Source organism: Cyrtonyx montezumae, unplaced genomic scaffold (genome assembly GCF_038088225.1).
Source record: "Cyrtonyx montezumae isolate F1298 unplaced genomic scaffold, pur_monq_1.0 scaffold_25, whole genome shotgun sequence".
Classification (NCBI taxonomy): Eukaryota; Metazoa; Chordata; class Aves; order Galliformes; family Odontophoridae; genus Cyrtonyx; species Cyrtonyx montezumae.
In genome coordinates, this window is record NW_027071992.1 from 3,848,416 (window position 1) to 3,869,687 (window position 21,272).

Sequence of the window (21,272 nt, forward strand, 5' to 3'; positions counted from 1 at the left end):
GCTTTCTCATTTTCTCATTTGGCTTCTGCAATTATTTTTCCTTTAGTATTAAGGAAATATTAACACTCCAACATGACTTTCAATTTATTTCCAGTGACATTTTCCACATGTTTCTCCCTGTCTAAATCTGGTACTTCCTGTACGAGAATCTAGAACATAGTGACATTTACTTCTTCTTCTTCATAATCAACAAATTCATTTTCTCATGCTTTTCCAACAGCCTAAGATCCAGTGTGAATACTCAGTCCTGTTGCAATTTTTGTAACATGATGTGCAATAAATACGATGATGTTACACAGACCAAAGTTAAATCTGAGATATAACACTACATCAGTATTGTAAGATTTACAAGTGTCTATGACTCTGCCTTCACAATGTCATCTAGCAAGTTTAGAGGTCTTTGCTTGCAGTTCTTAAATTACTATCCCAACATCATAGCAAGACAGTAGGTTAAGAGTCAAAGAATGCTATTTAGTCATTTTAATCTGCACCTTCTTTAAAACTGGTAATTCAGAACTCAAATGTTTTAACAGATGTTAAGAGAAAAAATCTCAACATTTTGTTAGAGTGAGAAAGGCAAATTTCAGAAAAGTGCTTTTAGTTCCCTACAAATCATATTTTGTACAAACAATATTTTAGAAAAAAAAAAAAAGAAAATAACAGTTTTTTTAAATGTGGACAGACTTGCCTTTTTTGTCTTAGGCTACCTTTAGGTGTAATGCGGAAACTCACGAAAGACAGGAAAACTTTGGCTACTGCAGTATTGGCCAAAAATACTATGAAATGGTAGCAAATTATTTGCTAATGCCCTGATCCACTCACTGTGCGATTTGGGGGCTGTTTTATTATGGACTACTTGTTGGAACTCAGCAGGTGTTCTCTTGGAACACATCTTTTTGTGTGGCATCATCCAAAAAGACACATCTGGTTTGCAGCAAAGACACTAATGAAGATGTATGTTCCAGTTAGATTCCTATTAAAATTTCACCTCTCTAGAGAATTAAAATTTCTCTTTCTGCAAGCGATTTCATCCTTTGCCAGAACCTTACCTGTCAACTGTACTTATGCTTTCCATGCAGACAACAAATTGATATGTTTGTGAATGACAAGTGAAGAATAATTTTTAAAAGGCAGTTGGTAGAATACAGTACAGAAAATAAAGCATTTTAAACACCTCTTCTTGAAGACCAAATAAAGCATGTTTAATGAGTCCTTTGCGTTTATTTTTTCAGTGTGCATTTTTCAGTGGCGGATTCTCTATTAATAGAAAGAAATGTCACTCTTTCGATCATATGGTCAATTACTTTTCTCTGTTTAAGTCTTCCTCAAAAGAGGAAACATCATTAGGATAGCAACCATTCTCTGACAAAGATAAAATGACTCACTAGAGTACAAGAGTAAGTTAAGTGGAGAGAAAGCAAAAAACAAAGACATTGATACCTTTCTGAGCAATTCTGGCAGACGTACAAACTTTAATTTTAACTGTATAATTTAAAGTCTCAGAGATGGTAAATACAATACTTTCTGTAATGCATCCACACAGCTATCATCACTGGTAGCAGGACACTTAGTTTCTCTTCACCCTCAAAACCTTAGCTCCATGGTGCCGTTCAACACTAAGTTCCTTGATATAGGTTCCTTTGGGATGTCTGTTCATAAAATCTTCAAATGTCAAGTGATGTTGCCAGAACATCAGTCACTGTTGCTGCTCTTCTCTGTGATCTTTTAAGATGTCTCTCACTTTTTTTTTTTCATGAATTTGCTCACACTCAGGCTGAAGACCCACTCAAGTGCGACAATCGTCTTGCATATAAACACACCACTTTATATGTATGTTACAGAATATTTTAATCATTTTCAGTCCCCATATTTCCTAGATTTTAAGCTAAATGGCACTGCACACTGAACAGCATGCTTTTATACAATTGGTTATTTTTAAAAGAGATACAAGCCACTTATTATTACCTTTTATTCCCCAGACCTCTTCCCCTTCTGAGTTACATATTCTGCTTATCATGATTTGACTTTAAACTTCTACAAACTGATTCAATCTACCAACTCAGCATGGAAGTGTTGCAAACGAACAACAGTTTTCTACCAAGTTAACAAACAATCAGATCAGTAGAAGCACTAACACAAGCCAGGGATAGTGCAAATCCCTCACCTAACTCATCCTTTTAACATCTGCATGTAAAAATAAAACCTTAGCATTTAAATATACATTGTTTTTAATTATTTCCTGTTACATTTCCCTTCCCTACCCCACAGATGATTTTTTTAGTCCACAAATAAAAGTGATCTGTCCTATTTTCCAAATCACTGATAACCAGATTATTGGTATACCTGCTTTCCAGTTTAATTACAGTACTTCCTTTATGTCACTGATCCCTTGTTACCATATAAACAAAATTGTATGCTAAAGATGAAGCAAATTTCACTATTGTCTAGCAAAAGACAACGTCTTCTTGCTTATTCTTCTCCTATTACTGTATTTTCATTAATCATCTTGCCCATCAATGTCTGCATCTAATTTAACATCTTTTTAATTTTGTCTTCGATTTTGGAATATGTTTATTTTCAGAATTTTTAGTTACTCCAGGAACTTGTTGAATAGTTTCTTTCCTGCCATATATGTCTCTTAACAATGGAATAGACCACTTGGGCTCAAAAAGGGAAACCAGGATTATTTTCACTACTAGCTGCTACCTACTGATTTTCAGCAGGTTTATATCCTACCTGCTATTTACTTCAAAGAAATTTAAAAGAAAACAAACTGATACATAAAGCTTCCTTTCCTTCTCCGCAGCACCCCTAAAATAAAAGGTATATTTTCAAACTGTACTGTAGCTTTATCTATCATTCATGTCCTAGTATTAACTTGGTTTGCCACTATGAAATTTCCTCTAATTACTGCCCAGTAAGTCCTCTGACGTAACTGGCACCCAAACAGGGATATGTTTAAGCAATGGCATTACAACTGCCATACAAGGCATGTTTCTTTTTCATTTATCAAAACAAGAATTATTCTTTCTCTTTTCCACACTTCCACTTCTTATTCATGTATCCAGTGACTGCATCAGCTGTTTTGCCAAGGAGAGCTTGCATTCATTTAATGACTGAATATGATTTCTAGAACCTTTTTAGGGCCACTACTTTGTATAATATGACAGATTTCATATGCAAGTTTCATATACTGCATTTTTTTCATTTGCCAGACTGGTTGTCAATTAATCTCACTTGTTATTCAAGAGAATTCATGACAATATCTAACAACTGTTACACTTTTTACCTATTTTCTAAATTATTTATAATCTGTCCTCTAGATTTAAGTTCAATTGGTACCATTCAGGAGAAGCGCAGAAGCTTAAAGTCAATTGATTTGAGTTCAGTATTAAGCATGTGTACTTAAGTGCTTTTCCAATTTGAATAGACAAGAAAACTTTCTACATTGCAAGAGGTCAGAACAGGTAGATACCCTTCAAAGAATTCAAAACTGTATTTCAAATTCAGAACATTTGAAGCATGAACGCTACCTGTACAGTGTATTTATATACTGGTATCCTTTCATTACTAGCATTCCCATTCTTACAGAAAACTAACTTTCTGGAAAAAAAAACACCCAGACACCATCTATTTTGACAAATATTGTCCACATTTATGCAAGTGGAACCTAAACAAGTTTAAAACTGTGATGTTAACTGAAGATCTAAACAGCACCTGCTGTACCTTCCTTTTCTTACCTTCCTTTTCTTGGGGTTTTACAGTTTGCTTTTCTTTTTTCTGCTTTGCTTCTAGCAGTTCACGTTTCAGCTGTCGTGCTTCTTTCCGCAGCTCCTCACTGGAAGGGGAAAAATATTTACAAGAATTTAATCTTCTGGGAATGTAAAGCCACTCAGGAGAAACAGAACCAAAGTTAATGGGCAGTAAATCTCTGATATAAACGAAGGGGATGTACTGACTCACTCATGCTAGGAACATGGCTTAAGAATCAATTAGAAACTAAGAAAGCTTGTATTTTCATTATAAAAGACAACAAAAGGACATAACAGATGACTTATTTTAAGAGTCCTTTAGAAATATGTCAAGGACATGAATAACAAAACAAAGAACTCCGATTTGTATTTTTAATTTAACACTGTACTATTTAACTATAAGAGCCACAAAAAGAGAATTTGAAACAGAGATTATGCCAAATAAATTTTACATGTATTATAAAAATCAGTTTATGGAAGTAATGAGTGCCAGCATTCTTGATTTCTTAGATGGACAGATAATGTAGTTGTGATGTGATTAAGATTACATGTATGTAAGGAGAAATTATTACATATGAAAATTAACTTAATTTTAAAATGTTAGAACAAGAAAACAGGAAATAACACTAGAAAAAATAATATTACAAGTCACTGTGACAATATAAAGTGAAATGTGTTTCTCTGGCATACTGGCTTTTATCAGGAATGGTGTAGTGAGCAAGGGAAGTAATTGTACTCGGCACTGGTGAGTCCCTACCTCAAGTACTGTGTTCAGTTCTAGGCACCTCAATATAGAAAGAACATTGAGGTGCTGCGGCAGGTCTGAAGAAGGGCAACAAGGTTTGTGAATGGCCTGGAGAATATGTCCTATGAGGAGTGACTGAAGGAGCTGGGACTGTTTAGTCTGGGGAAGAGGAGGCTGACAAAAGACCCTAATGCTCTCTTCAAATACCTGAAAGGTGACTGCACTGAGAATGGGGTTGGTCTGGTCTCTTTTCAGTGGTGAGAGGTGATAGGACAAGGGGAAATGGCCTCAAGTTGCACTAAGGGAGGTTCAGGTCGGATATGAGGAAAAACTTCTATACATAAAGAGTTGCTAAGCACTGGAAGGAGTGGTGGTTGAGCCATCTCTCTGTATGTGTTTAAAATCTATTTGGATGGAGTGCTCAGGGATATGATTTAGCGGTGGGTTATTAGAGATAGGGCAGTATGGTTTGGTTGTGGTTGGACTTGATAATCTTGAACGTCTTTTTGAAGCCAAGCAATTCTATGATTCTATGATTCTTCAGTGAATCACAAAATAGATAAGGAGGGACTGCTGAAAATCATCCATTTCAACTCCACTGTGCAAGCATGGCCAATCAGAGCAGGTTGTTCAGGGCACAGTCCAGTTAGTCCAGTGTCCGAAGATGGAGACTCTAGAATGTCTCTGGGCAACCTGCTGCACTGATGAACCATCCTTGGTATGAGAAAGCTTTTCCATATGTTTAGATTTGATTTCTTAAATTTCATTCAACATTCACATATAACACTAGCATGAAAGAACTGGTAACTGCTTCCATTTTTTTTTGTGTGTTAGAATCAGTATTTTCTACTTTTTCCAAAATTTAAGTTCCTATTTATTTTCCATGTGCCTGGGAATTATGTTATTTTCTTCTTTAAGTTCCTTAAGTACATTGGTAGGTACAATTAAAACTTTCATCTTCCCCTCCTCCTCCTCAAAAAAATTGAATTCTTTGCAACTCAGCAAGTGGTGGTTACAAATGGCACTCAGAGTAACACAGTCCAACACAACAAAAGGTTTTTTGGAAGAGGGACACACTTAGAAATTCTAAGTTATTCTGATGTAATGTGGAAGAACGAACTATTCTTTGACAGCTATTTATCCTTCACATTTCCCTTTTATTTTTCCATTGCAAATAGGTTTCTGTACAGAACATAGACATGCCTAATTCCTGTGGAGTCCAATTATAAAATAATTTTACATGATCCTTCTATTATCAATAGTAGACAGATGGTACATTGATAAAAGACTATGATACTTGGCTCCTAAACTCTAAATTCCTAAACTCTAAACTATGTACCTTCCTAGGCTCAGCTTACAGAGGTAGGCAGGTGAGAAAAGCAACTCAAAAACCCTTTGTGGAAATGAGGAAGTCAAAAGAACTGATTAACTGGAAAGCCAAGCTATACTCAGAAGAACATGAAATTGAAGAAGAAAGGCAATGGAACGAGGGACCACAAATCAGTCTGTACCTGATCCCTGCATATCTTAACAGGTCTTTGCATGCAGTAAATTTGCACTCTTGTCATAATTTAGCTTTTGTTTGCATGTAGTTGCACTCTTGCTTCTTTTCTGTGGAAATCCTATGTCACTACACTGCTTTCATGGTGTTATGCAATGGAATCTCCTCTTGCTTTTATTCTTCCTTTCCCCTTTCTGTAGTTTGGAAGCTTTCCACTCTCCCTCAACACCAACTTCCAAAGGCGCAATATCCTCCTCAGCTTACTTATTCCCATTTTGAAGGTCCCAAACACACAAACGGAAACCGAACAAGTAACACACAACTGCATTTTCTCTTTCTGAAGTGGTATTACCAGTGCTGTGTACAAAACCACAAATCATTTCCTTTCTAAATTTTGTTTTTTGAAACCAGAAGCATAGCTCATTCTTAAAATCTTTCATCTCCACATTTGTGAAGAACACTCTGGTGAAATTGTTTAAGTATCAAGCAGGATTCTAGCTTGAAGAACTCATTCTAAAAATATACATGGACCAAATTTCCTATAGGCAGCAAGTTTTATAGCTTTTGAATGTAAAGTACACTGTAGAGTAAATGAATGCCACAATTTTCCAGATAAAGACTAACATTAGCTTATTTGTAAACAAGAGATTTTAACCTTTTATCTGGAACTGTCAGTCTTTTTATTTATCTACAATTACTACCATCTCTTGACTGTATAACCCTCAGTAACCTTTTCTAATTGAAGTTGGAACATCCTAAAAGATACTAACCATTGAAACATTTTACCCATAGGCTTATACTATTCCAGGGCCAAGCATAATTATCATCAGCTAGCTCAACTATCTGTTCCACATTGAAGATCAAGCAAAAATAACTGCATATATATTTATTTGTCTCTATATATGCCTGAACTCATTTAATAAACAGCATACTGAATGCTTCTGAAAAGAATTACAGGCAGTTTCTTTTTCTGCCAAAATCTAGGCAAGTTAGCTCCAGGAAGCAGTATGAGAAAACAAGACCAAAAATGTACTTGCTTAAGTCAAAAACTAAAACGGAACAACAACATCAAAAGAATTGTTCATTTTTTTTTATACCAAAATTAATCAAATTCAGAATGTTTTTATTCTAAAGAAGAAAAACCTAGCTGATCAGTTTTAGAAGAAAATGTTTTAACTCCAGGGTTTTTAGATGCATCAGTTTGACTCATGGGAACTCCATGATGTAGAAGCTACAAGACACTGGCTGTCTTCAGGTTCATCTTTTACTGCATTTTAAAGATAATACGCATGCAGACCTATCAGTTTTCGTGGTAAACTATTTGAATGCATGATCAACTGCACTGCTATCTTGGTCATTACTTGGGTTTCTCTTCATCAAACAAAGTAATTTATATTTCTTTCTGTCCTTTTTAAAGGAAAGGATGTTCTCATCACTTTAGTAACTCCTGTTTACAATATAACTCCCTGCAATATGTCTACAATCCTTCTGAACACTGGCCCCAGAATCAGACATGATGGGTTCGAACACTCCAGTGAGGGATGGCTGAATGTATACATGTTGCCTTTGTTTTGATTCACAAAGAATACAAGGTCATCACTCCACTGAGTACTCAAATAATTTCTTGTGATGACTGTAAACCCATTTCTTACCACTTCTTTCCAAAATGTTCTTCAGCCATTGTACTAACCTGCAGTTAAAACATACGCTCCTGATTTCCAATTGTACAATCCATTTTGCAGTAGTATTGTAAGGTTTTCTTGTAGCATTGTGGCTAAGTGCTATTTAATTCAAACTATTCTTAATGGTTTGTCCTCAGGCACCCTATTGCTCTCATATAAAGACTTTTTAAATGAAAGCAAGAATGATAGTGGGCTTATAAACAAATGCTTGGTACAAATCTATTTGTACTATAAGCAATGTTTATAAACTTTTATTTTTATTCAAAAAGGTCATCTCTTTAAAAGTGCATCATTCTATCACTCCAGTTTCTCTAAGAAGCAACACAGTTATCTACTAATTGCCAACACTGATTACAACTTTCCTGGCCATCTTTTTTGCTTTTGAGTATAATGAAGAAAGCATTCAGTTATACCTAGTTAGAAAAGAAGAGAGGATAAATTATGTTCATTTCTTGGTACTGTACCTTTTCCCATGTTTAGACTGTGATGGCAGTCCTACAGTTCTTTGTAATTTCCTGTTTTTTATTATAAATTAACATTAGTAAAGCAGAAAGCATAGTTAACTAGGCCTGTTTTCTGCAAGTCCTTAAGCTAAAAGATGTACTCCCTTGTGAGTGGACATGAACTTTTTACCTTCCTCACATTATGCATACTGCACACTCCATATATAGAAAATAAATATTTATGAATAAATTTTGGTTGGCTGAAGACAAGGCAGTAATGTGCCCAGGTGGTCAAGAAAGCCACTCGCCCCCTGGATTGCATAAGAAATCAAGTGGCAAGCAGGTCTAGGGAAGTAATCAGTCCTCTGTACTCAGCCTGGTAAGACAGAAAGCAATCTGACTACTGTGGACAGTATTGGGCCCCTCACTACAAGAAGGATATGAAGTTGCTAGATGAGTTGCAAGAAGAGCAGAAAAACTGGTGAAGTGACAAGGACACAAGACAGAAGGGGCAGCTGACAGAGATGTAGTAGTTTATTCTCCCAGAAGAAAGCTGAGGGAAAACTCTCTTCACTACTTGAAAGGAGCCTGTAGCAAGGCGGGTGTCAGTCTCTTTTCTCAGATGACAAGTCATAGGATACAAGGAAACAGCCTCAAACTACACCAGAGGTGGTTTAGATTGGATATCAGGAAGAACTTCTCCATGGAGACAATGGTCAAGAATAGGAACCGGCTGCCCACAGAAGCAGTGGAGTCCTCAACCCTGGAGGTATTTACAAAACACGCGGATGTGGCACTTAGGAACATGATTTAATGATGGGATTCAGACTGATGGGTCAGGTGGTTGGTTAGATTTGATGAGCCTGAAGATCTTTTCCTACCTCAATGATTCTATGATTCTGTATAGCAGATGACTCAATATATACTATGTCTAAAGGTTTTTTTTCCCTTTATTTTTAATTTAAACTGTTGAAAAGATGCCTTTTCACTTGCTTCAAACCTCATTTCATCAATATTTCACTGACTCTTGTTTCTAGTTGGTATTGGTGTTTGAATTTGAAACATTCTTTGCTATATCCTTTTTCTTTTTGATCAATTTCATATTTTTTTTTAAACCAGAATATTTGCTTCCCAATGTGACTTTGTTTCACACTCAAATTGAGCATCCCTGAACAATGCTTATATTTTGATAACACTTCATTCTGTCTTTAATTTTCCAACTTAGTTATATAAGCTAAATGAAATTAAATTCTCAACGATATTTGACTGCTAAACTCTAAGTCACCAGCAAAGTAAATCAGCATATCTTGAACAATTCAGCTTATATGTAATGATTGAGAAGTACCTTCAGAGGTTTTATGTACTGCAAAGCAAAGCAGGCCACATGCATGCAGAAGTATCGGTCAGGAAAATCTTTCAGAGATTTTCCCGTATTTTCTACAATCCCAAAGTGAAAAGATACCTTCCATTGACTGTTTCAATATATAAGGTGCATGATTTTCTTGCCTCCTAATCTAAAACTGTTTCAGAAATTCATGTCACAAATCATATAAAGCAAGAAAAAGCCTAGCAGTTTGAAGTCATCCATATGGCTGGACAGGCTCTATGCACAATCTGATGGTGACTGCTTGATCTCTTCTAATCCTTCCACTGAATTTGAAAGAAAGCAGATTTTGGCAGATCAAGATCCCATCCTCATAAAAAATGAAATGGGAAGAAGACTGAAAACCAGACTAAAAGTTAATAATATAAATCTTACCTTCTGCAACAAAAGATCTGCCTACTAGTGGATAAACACACACTATACCGTGTACTTGGCTTAAGAGCTGTGAGCAGGAAAAGCTCCAAAAACTCATGACTATATATTAGGTATGGAGTTTCGTTATGTTAGCTCTTTCACTGTTTCAAGCTCAGATAGCTGGTTTCTGGCTTGATAAAAATGTCTGCAAAACTCAATTGTGATGCTTGTTTACTACAGATATTCCATATCTCAGCATTCAAATAAATTAAAGCCACATTAGTATTAGAGTTTAAATTTCAATAAGCTTCTATTTTAACAAAGGTTTTTATACAGTTATGTTTAAAATATTATGCAATCAATGCTTCAGCTTTCTAATATTTTTTTTCTCTTTCATATTTCTAATAAGGAATTAATACTTAGCTGACAAGGAATATAATAAAACCAAAATTTAGTCAACTACTCTAAGTTAAACTAATGAATTTGTTCCCAGGTGCCATATGCTGAAGATATCTTAGAGCAAATAGTAAGGTGTCTTCTGAATTCACTGATTAACTTCCTAAATGGAAAAGGCTAAGTTATATATTTGACTTTACTTTGGCAGAAGGAAAGATAAACGATTACAGAACAGTAATTTTGACACTGGTGTAAGCAACCATAGGATTATACTTCTTATGCACAAGCACAAACCCATCCCTCTTCATATACATCTATTCGCACTTGTATGCTCATGCACACTTCTATGAGTGTGCAGAAAGGAAGTGCAAGGTACTGACTGCAGCCTCAGTCCCCGTTTCATTGTGCTTTTAGTTCTCAGTCTTCTAGTCTCTTAGCAGTAGGCTATAAATTACATTAATCTCCCTTACACTGAATTTGTTTTGCCTGTGACATTAAGTTATGAGCAATCTCCCTGTCCTTAGTTCATGAAACTTTTTTTTCATCCGATTTTCTCCCTGTTCTCTTGAGAAGATGTAGTATGGGAGCAACCTGGCGATGTTAAGCTGCCAACCAATGTGAAACCACCACGAAGACAGAAATAAGACATAAAGTGGCACAGACCTTTACCAGAACGTGATTTAGGGTGTGCATAATCAACACTCATTTGCTAATGACAAAGCCAAGCAGATTAAAATTCATCTGATATATATATCAATCACAAAAATACCTTAGAATTTAGCCTTTCAAACAAGCTCAAATTTACCAAACTCCAGTGTAAACTCCGCTGCGACACAGAGTAGTTAGTGTTCTCTCTCTAAATTCCACCTGAGCACTGAGGAAGGCCCAAATTTTTTGAGATTAGTCTAAATACAGTCATTCACTGATCCTGGCATAAGCAACATCAAACAAGGTGATTTTCTTTCACAACTCAAGTACTTACCTGGTGCAAAAGAAAAAAAATATATACAAACAACCTTGTAGCCAGAGGATTCACTCAGGGAAATGTGAATTTAAAATGGAGAAAATACTCAATGATTAACAGCTGAAGAATATTTCCCACAATTGGACTTGATGTTTCTCTAAAAGGTGTACTTTAGTTGAAGCAAGAATTAATTTGCAGAAGTAATGTTTTCTGTAATAATATTAAGCCATTATTTTTGATGGTGTAGAAAGTTAATTCCTTTCCTCTTCTTATGGTATTATTATCACATTATTATTACTATTTTTAAGGCCATTTCTTCTCATTCCCTTGTTCTGGCTTTTCATTCAGAAGCAGCTGAGGACGTATTACTAATTGGCTATACTTAAGTGGTAAAACTATTTACTAAGTGTTGCTCAATGTGAACATAACAGGAGAATAAAAAAAACCGTGTTAATTTCATAAATTCATTTTAAAATTATATAAAGGAATGACAAGATCGTCACATAAAAGTATGTGACATGAGCAACACCCTTTAACATCTTCTGTCAGTTTCAATTTTCTAAGTTAAAATATAAATAGCATTTTCTATTAGATCACTAATGATAAATTAAAGTAAATTATCATAGTTGTATAACCACATGCAGAATGTGAGTAAGGATCAACAGAAATGGCTGTTCTACAAAGTCACAGTTTTTGAGGCTTTTCTGATACTCCCTCTTCTGCCCCTTAGGGTACCTGCAGAACATACAATTCTTGGAATGGGTAGCAAATTCCTCCATTTGGCATGTAGATCTAAGACTTTTCTAGGGTTCAAGAATCTTATTTTATCTGGATTACTTTACTATTCATCATTGGCACTGCAAGAAATTTACAACTGTAAAATTGCAAAGGCAAATTGAAAATTATAGGTTTGGAATATAGATCATGTCTTTTTGCCAGCCTGGCTTTGCTGTAGGAAGGAGTCAGACAGATGTCTATCTTCTGCAGATAGTACATTGCAATTACATCTTGCAAAAGAAGATAATATATGGAAGAACTACTTTACAGTGAGGGTGATGGAGCACTAGAACAAGCTGCCCAGAGAGGCTGTTGAGTCTCCTTCTACGGAGATATTCAGGGCCCATCTAGACACCTACTCTATTGTAGGGTACCAGCTTTAGCAGGGGAATTGGATTTGATGATGTCTTGAGGTACCTTCCAACTCCTTCAATTCTGTGATTCTGTGATACAGAAATGGTAGAAGACATTCAACAGGTCTTGATGTTAGAAACCTGAGCTATGTATTTTGATGTAGCTGCTAGGTGCAGTATGGACACGCTAACAGTTAATGCTGTTTCTTGCCATGTTACTCTTTGCATTTACTACTACAACCCTTAGTGTGTAAGGGTTATTTGCTATATTACTGTTTGCAATTAGTACTATAACCTTTACTTTAAAAGAACTTCTGCATCGGAAGTGTTTATGGATGAATTACCAGTATTTATATATTTTATCTAGGACTACTGAGTGATTTCAATACTGAAATCTGATATGACTGGCATATTCAATTATTAGAGAGCACCCTGGCATCCATTACTGTCTTTCCATTTCCATAAACCCAAGTGTAAATAAGTAGATCACATGATTAGAATATCAATAATCTGATTATTTTAATGTAATTATGCATGCTGGAATATAAACTGCATTTTATGTCAGCTAACATACTGGGCAATGAATTCACACACACTGAGATTGATGAAGAATGTTACCATTTTATTCTGTTGGAAGAAGCTAAGCAGAACAGCCAGGCCTACAGACCAAGCATGAAGTATAAACATGTGCAAGAAAAAAGGTATTAAGCAAACAGCAGTATCTTTCGCTAGGGCAATGAAGACAGCTGGAGAGGAAAAATAACACACGTTTCAGTGCATATGAGCTCTTCTTCAGCTAGTTTATTTTTCTTTCACAGTTAGCCTAATAAAAGGTATTAGCTTTCTCTACATGAGCTGCTTCATTTATATTGTTCAGCCACTGGGTATACTGCCAGAAACGACAGATGTATGCATTAGTGCTCGTATAGAAGCATATATCATAGTTTTATCTTAAAGATGACTTTATGCACTATCTGTATTCCATTTTCACAGTAGATTCTGGAACAGGTAGGAGAACCTAACTTTTTCCAGTGTAAGAGAAGGACCTCAATTTGGCTAATGTAATATAGGCAACATTGTTATAACCTAAAAAGAGTAACCAAAAAACCTTTGTGAGACTGCCAGCATACCTGATCCAGAACAACTGGTGTGTATCTATATCAACTGGCAACATGTAGCTTCATGTGTGATAGAAGCACATTTACCTTTTTCTTTCTTGTCTTTCAGCTCAGCACATTTTTCATTTTATCACTATAGTGATTAACAAGTTTTCTTCCTCATCTGTCACTTCCAAGTGACAGGTTGCATTAAGAATTCTTGTTTTAGCCCCCTATTGCATAAACTTATAACTAAGCTTAATTCTATCAATCAAACTTCTGTGATGATTTAATTTTTCACTAGGTTATCTCAATCTATTTAACTTCTATTTCATTAACATTACTTTCCAGCTTGATACTATCCTAGAAGTTTCACTTAATACAAATTGCTGGTTATCATCCCCAAATTTAAACTGCTACTGAAAACTCAAAAATAGGAACTATACTAATAAACTTGACCAAAACCTCCTACAGCATAATTTATGTTCTCCTTTAACTAGCTTATCTATTTTACAGTTCTTCTAAATTTGAATTTCGTTCATTTTATCAATTTACTCCTTTTAACCTTCCTTTTATCATGTACTTAGTCTACAAAAAAGGATTATTTTTGATCTGTAAGGATCTTGAGACAAGTTAGTCTGGCAAGTTCTCCTTTAGTAAACCAATTCAGCATGTTTTTCCATTAGCCATTTATCCTTGTCTTTAATTATTCTGTCAAACTGAGGCCATTCTATTACAGTGTTCTATCATAGAAGGAACATGTAATTCAACAGTCATTCTGAAAATTTAGAAAGATGGTTTCTCCAGATAAATAAGAGAAGTCTTAGAGAAAATACTAAATGCTTTAGAAGTAACTAGTTGCTTCTTGTAAAACAACAGAAGCCTTAGATGTAATTAAAACCTCACCAAAAAGGGGGCAGAAAGGCAAGGAGTTAGTGTGACTAGACAACGAAGTTTAAGGGGTTACCTTATAAAAATACCAAATAATTTTATTATCTGTAAACTTTAACCTATGGCTGGCAGATTAGATTGCAGAAGGCTGTATGTTACAATCTATGACAAACTTTAAAGAGGAAACAGCTGAAAGTATTAATACTAAAATGACTGAATTAAGTAAAACAAGAAAACATAAAAGAAGGAAGAGGTCACTAGGTCGCATGGGATTAAAGGGAATAATAAAGCAAAACAAAAACACTGCTGATAAGATAAATGATGTATTTGTTTCAGCTTTCTCAAAATAAGATGTTAGAGAGATAACTCTATAAGAACTCGATGTGATTTGGAGATCAGGATGATACACTCTTAGAGCCAGAAGAAGAGTTATCAACAATCTGAAATATAATAAAGCTTCAGAGAATATCCTCTGGAAGGAACTAAACAACTGTTCCACTAACTTACCTCAAAAAAACTATGTTATATCAAATGCTCTGACAGTAACATATACCATGTATTTCAAACTACAGGAATAACGAAGAACGCACAGTAAACTTTACGGCAACTTCTCATGAATAGTTTCAAATGGCTAAAAAATACCACTCCTAATGGTGAGTCTCTATGCTGTTTCAGTTACTTAGTTTCATTTCACTGTGTTGGTGAAAGTGTGGTCAAATATAGGAATGGACAATAAAATGAAGAGCTTTAGATATTAAAAAATGCTATTAACAAGAGTGTTTAGAAGTGCCATTAGAGAAGGCAAATGGTTTGAACAAATTGAAAACAAAGTACACTGTGATAAAAATATAGCTAATTGGAACAAGAATAAGCAGTAACCTAGTATCCTTACACTACGGCAAAAGGTAATATTCCAAGCTGAAAAATTTAAAAAAGTGAACAAGATCCTTGACAGTAATGCTTATGGAATATCCAAAAGCAGGAGATTAGTTAATCTTAGACAAAATGGCAATTTCACAGGATTTTTAGTCAGGAGTAGAGAATGAAAAACATGGAACACAGATACCTTCTCAGATATTCGAATGAAATTCTCTTAGAAAACTGAAGGAGATTCTGCAGAAGGAAATGTATCTTGTATGCCTTACAAAGCTCTAAAGTCAAAGAATAAGCTTATGAAGAGACTCTGAGTTTTATTAGCAACAACTTGGTGAGTAACTCCATTAACCTGTAGTTATGAAAAAAAAACATATAATGTAATATGTTATAATTTACATTTAAGGAGGACAATATAACAAATATTACAGAGGCTTGAAAAAAACCAACAGTGTTGCTCAATTGAGAATATCACACACAAAACTGGATAACCCATATCAAAATGGTCAAATCACATGGGAAGCTCCAGAAAAGATAACAAAAATTATTCTCATCATTAAAAATTTTTGAGGAAATTTTTAACTCCTCAGATGAGACCACACAACTCTATTCCTAACATTTTCTTTGCACTGAAAACCTAAACGTGATTAAACACGAGCATCTCAGACATTTGCACTGAAAACAGAAAAACTTTGTTAGAATAATTAATGCCAAAATGAATTTTCAGAAAAAAGAGAAACTTCATTCCTAGAGATTATCTAATTATAAATGAGTTTATGCCTCTTGCTTGATGGAGCCCTCTCCCACTTCTCTAAGGCAAATAGTACTGGCCACTGGCCAGCCAATTCCACTTGCCAATTTCTACATCATCAATTGAGGCAAAGCTATTTAGGACAGCAGCATATGCCTAATGGAGATTTTCCTCTCCAAGTCTCAATCTGACCCTCCATTTTACAGAAAGTGCCATCAGTGCTCATACTAAGTATCAAAATATTTATATCACCATTAGAGCGTACAGAGGTAAATAATGTGCATAAAGATGGAAATAAGTTTCTATAAGCTGTGTAATACCTGTATGCCACTGGACATTTAAAGTATCTAAGTAGACAGATTGAACTAAGACAGACAATACATGCCAATTACATATCACTGTTTCTTGGAAATCAGATAAAACACTTGCTCAGAGTTTTGCCTGCCGTTTCCCAACATCTGATAAAAATTTATAACAGATGGAAATGATTGCAACGTGAACAGCACTCCCTTCATGTTCCCCATTCTGCTGATTTAATCACAGACACGCTGAATCTGATAGTAATGAAACAATAGACTTGTTGTTGATGAGATCACCAAATGGTTCCATAAAAACCTATCAGACACTGTAAAATATAGCCACCACAGCCATACAGGATCATTTTCTGTCCTGCCACATCACCTGTCTATACGAAGTAGTAAATTCTGCCATAGAAGCAGCCTTAAATAAAACAAATGGTAAACATTACTTAATTTGAAATTATATGGAAAAGACAGATTCAAAAAGGAAAATCTTGCCAAAAATGCTTCATAGAGTTTGCTGGCTTAGACACTTCCAGATTTTAGCATCCTTCCCTATTATGAAATGGCAACATGATTCCCTAGTGTCTACTCTGCAATCTCTCTGTAACCCTAATTTCAAGTAAACAAATCACATTCACATACTCTGCTACTGCAAACTATACTGAGAACTATATTTGAGTATACAATAGTGCTGAGGCACATACAGGATTAACGCCTAATTGAGAGGCAATAATTAGATCAGTTAAACCTTCTTCTGAATCTACCTATATTCCTCCTGAAGTAAATACAGATTCAGTTTTTTACTAAAACTTAAAATGAACAGATCTCTGAAGGGAAACAAAATAACTTAATTCTTTTAAAACCTCAACATTATATAAAATTGCTTTTCTGTACATAAAAATGTCATCAACTTAATGTCAGTTTAAAGACTGATTTGTAGCATGTTTCAAGTCTAGAAGCAATCACTGAGCCTCACAAAAACTGCCTCTTTCCAATAGTACTATTTTAGCCTCAAAGGATCCAACAGGGTGATTCATCCAGCCTCAGGATCCTTCCTGGCTGCCCCTTCTCCTAGGGGCTCCTCTGATCCAGACAAGGGAGAGTAGACTGGAAAAAATTTTTCTGGCAGCAAGTAAAGAAGCACGTAAAGAAGCTGGAGCACTGCCTTCCCAAAGCCCTCTTTTGTCACATGAAGAGACCACATGCACATTATGTGGTGGGAGAGGGTTGCAGGATTCTCAGATGAAGTCAAAATTCTGAACAATTAATCTGGCCCACATCACAGTTGCTTGTCCAGGTATTAGGGGCTCCTTAAGAAGCCGAGTACTAGGTATGAAATACGTTGTTAGCAGCAATCTGTTTCCCTTGTTTATGACTGAAAATGAAGGCATGTGCAGTAATTGTAGCACTTCAGAGAATTAATTGCCAGAGATATACAGTACAACACATTCATACCACGTCATGTTATACTGTAGAAAACAGTTACCTTTTGTAATGGTTCTCTATCTTTCCAAAAATTCTGCAAATCGCTCCCTAGTCAAGCACTGCAGCTCAGTCTACAGTTGTTTGTTTCAGAAATTAATAGTGATTAAGAGGATCTTTTATGAGTCCTTGCCTTATTTTTATTATCCCTCCTCTAAATACTCTGTCAGAAGACCACATCCAATTAGGATTTCAGTGACAAAAGGCAATCAAGCTTCTTTGGCTGTCCAGTGAAAGAGCAAATTCCTCATTTTTCACCATCTCCAAACCTTCTTCACTATTGAGAGTCCAGTGATTAGAGATGCTAGATATGAGAATTTCCTATGGAAGGCAAATTATAACACAAACAAAGATTTGAAGGATCCTGTAAACTGTACCCAACCAAATATGGGACAGAAATGTCTTCAACAGAACAAGCTGCTAGAGTTAGTCACAATTTCTCATAAGAAAAGAACTTGAAGGTGTAAAATGAAACTGGAAGACAGTAGATTTAAAACAAGCAAGAGGAAATTTTGTCCACACTGGTTAAAATTAAATTGAGAAACGTACTGTCATATGATATCTCAGGCCAAAAGCATGACTGGGATCAAAGCTGCAAGACATATTCATGGAAGAAAAATATACCAAAGACCATTAAGCACAATAGCCCAAATGAATTTTCTACTATATAAGCCTTAAACTTTAGATTGTTGGGAACAGGAAAAGTTTCCCAGTATTATCCTAGACCTACTCTGTTTCTGGCCACTGTCAGAGACAGGGTATTTGACTAAACAGATCTTTGATCTAATCCAGCACAGCTTATTCTAAAATCAATTGTGACTTCTAAACACTGACAGTTATTACTTTGAATTAGCAACATGTAAGCGTGGAGTGACATTTTTCATTTTGTAGGAGTCTCTGTCTAAATGAGCACAACTACATTTGTTTTCTTGCTTTATTTTGGATTAAATATCTCTTTGGTAAAAAATAATTTTCAGAGAAAGTGCCATGTTGTTTTCTGCTTTTGAATGGAGAGAAAGTAAACATTCTACACAGATCTAAAAAAGATCAGCTTCTTTACATAACTGGAAAAACATTGAAAGTAACAGCTGTGGGATACGTAAAGATAAAAAGAAAAATCTATTTCTAATTTTTAGGTAATGTACAAATGCTTAAATAAGAAAGGAATTAATAAACCTTTTCCAATATAATCAATACCTGACCCAGTATTTAGGACTTGTGTGAAGCTCATCCATATTAAACAGTTAACATATGTAAATTGCTCTGAAAGTAATGCCTCCTATTCATTTCCAAGGAAATTTCAACAGATGCAAAGAGTACAATAATATCATTCAACAGAGAAAATTCTAAACCAGAAAACATCATTCTTCAGCACAATCACCAACATTTGCTATGCACTTTGACCAGCAATGAACAAGAATCTGCACGCCTTGTTTGAAAAAATCAGCACAAGTGGAGGCTACCATGGTCACTGTTGCCACTGCTAAGACGTACCACCCACCACCTCACCGTGCTCACATCCTCTGTTTGGTCTCCATAAATGTTCAGCAAGTGTTGATGAATGTCAGTGGATACCATGTTTTCTGTTTTATGCACAATTCCATGTTGGACACCAGTTTGTCAGACTGATCAACAGTTGACAACTGTTACATGGCACAAAACGTAACGGAACACGGGTGGGAAAGTTCAACCTCTACTGCCATAGCACCAACATCCACCTTTGATGCTGTGGTCCAACATAACAGAATAGAAGGTGTTACAGAGTAGTCCTGGAACTACAGTTACGCCATAGTTAATAAGACAAATCTGCAGATACTTTTGTACTTCGCTTTTCATGTAAATAATTTTGCTATTATTCCAACTACGCTCCATTTATTACATCTGTACCTTAAAATGATATACAGTACTGAAAATTCCAGCAGATTTAAAACATTTAGGCTGAAAGGCTTAGTACGCTTGTAAGCAAACATTTATGAACAGTAAAGTTAAACTAATTGAAAGCATTTAAAAAGAGAGGCAAAAAATAATCCATTTTATCCCACATGCAACTTTACAACCAATCAATAAATATCTCAGAATTTTCCTCTTTTTCAGGTTCTAGTCACTTAAATTTCTGTCTTTACTAGCCTAATACTCTATAAAATAGTTGTCTAAATTTTATAATCAAACTGGCAAATATAATACTATTATATTTAATATCATAAGGACAATTATTGTAGCAATGTCAGCAATGTCATTAATTTGATGAGTGCTGCAGAGGGCACTTATTTGTCAAATATTAAAATTTTATTATCAATGTTAATATTTTTATGTGTAAACATTGAATACAAATAAATTTAGAAGTTAATTAAAATAATGCAGTTCCTTTACTACAGCTTAAATAGCATCTAATATACCAATATACTGAGTAAACTAACACATTTACATTTTACAATATATAAAGTAATGAAATTATTCTTAGTGAGTTCTACTGGTGAGTTCCATTTAATAGGCAAGAAAGCCAGTTCAGCTGTAATAGTAATCAAATATACCTATAAATTGCTGAAGACAGCCCATTTAGGGTAAGAAAAAAAAGTTAGAAACTGAGTGGATCCCCACCTGTGGAATACAACAGACAGCTGGCATTATATTCAGTGCTTTCAACATTTTCAGATTTTAAAGGTAATTTTGTTTTAAGAATAATTATCACAGTTTGAGGAAAATTCTGTAAATCAGAGATATCTGGTCTGAAAACCTAGAATTCAGAACTTAAAATAGCCATCATCTCTAAGTTTCAATTAGCTAAAAATACTAAGTCTACCAGTAAACAAATAATAAGCAATGCTGCAGATATCAGACAGTTGAAATAAAATGATCTGCACTTAAAAAGCAAAGGCTACCCTTTTTAAAAAGAAAAGTTTTCATTTTCTTACTGAAATTACTGTCAGAAAACATTAACTGCCAGACAACATCAATGAAGAATAACAATGCTATAAAGGAAAGAGATTAACAGATCATAGCAAAAAGTAGTCCTACTGTAAAAAAATAAAACAAAAGGCTTGTCAACACTTTTTCCTAGGGTGTATCTTCTTTTTTTATTATTTATTTATTTACTTACTTACATTGCACCAGTTATTCACTGCTAAAATAAACAAAGAAGACTGGAACACAAAGATTGGGACTCATAGCTTTCAATGGTACTTCTCTTTTATATAAAACAAAAAAGAGTATTTTAATAGTATCTCTCCTTTCTAGCATAAAGGGCATGGATAATAAAATAAATAAAATTAATACACATGCTGAATTGTTTTTCTTAAAAATTCTTACCTATTAACAAGAATATTAGTTATTTTTCATTTATCACCATTAGCATTCCTGTGTCTCATTTTGATCTGATGATTTGTCAATAAACTCATATTTCCATTTCCACTGATCTTCTAGTGATGATAATTAAATAGTCTCAAGTAAGGGATGCCCACTCAGATTTTATGTAAAGCTTATTCTCATGGCTTTGAAGTTACTGTAAGTCAAATTCTCACAAGACAG

The 21,272-nt window shown here is 34.9% G+C and overlaps 1 protein-coding gene across 1 annotated transcript in view; it reads right to left on the reverse strand.

Moving 5' to 3' along the window:
• Nucleotides 1-21,272, reverse strand: part of CWC27 (CWC27 spliceosome associated cyclophilin) — a 104,101-nt gene that overhangs the window by 34,359 nt on the left and 48,470 nt on the right. Inside the window, exon 11 of the mRNA XM_065739811.1 lies at nt 3,741-3,838. Coding sequence (XP_065595883.1) covers nt 3,741-3,838 — 98 coding nt within the window. The remainder of the gene's footprint in view (nt 1-3,740; nt 3,839-21,272) is intronic.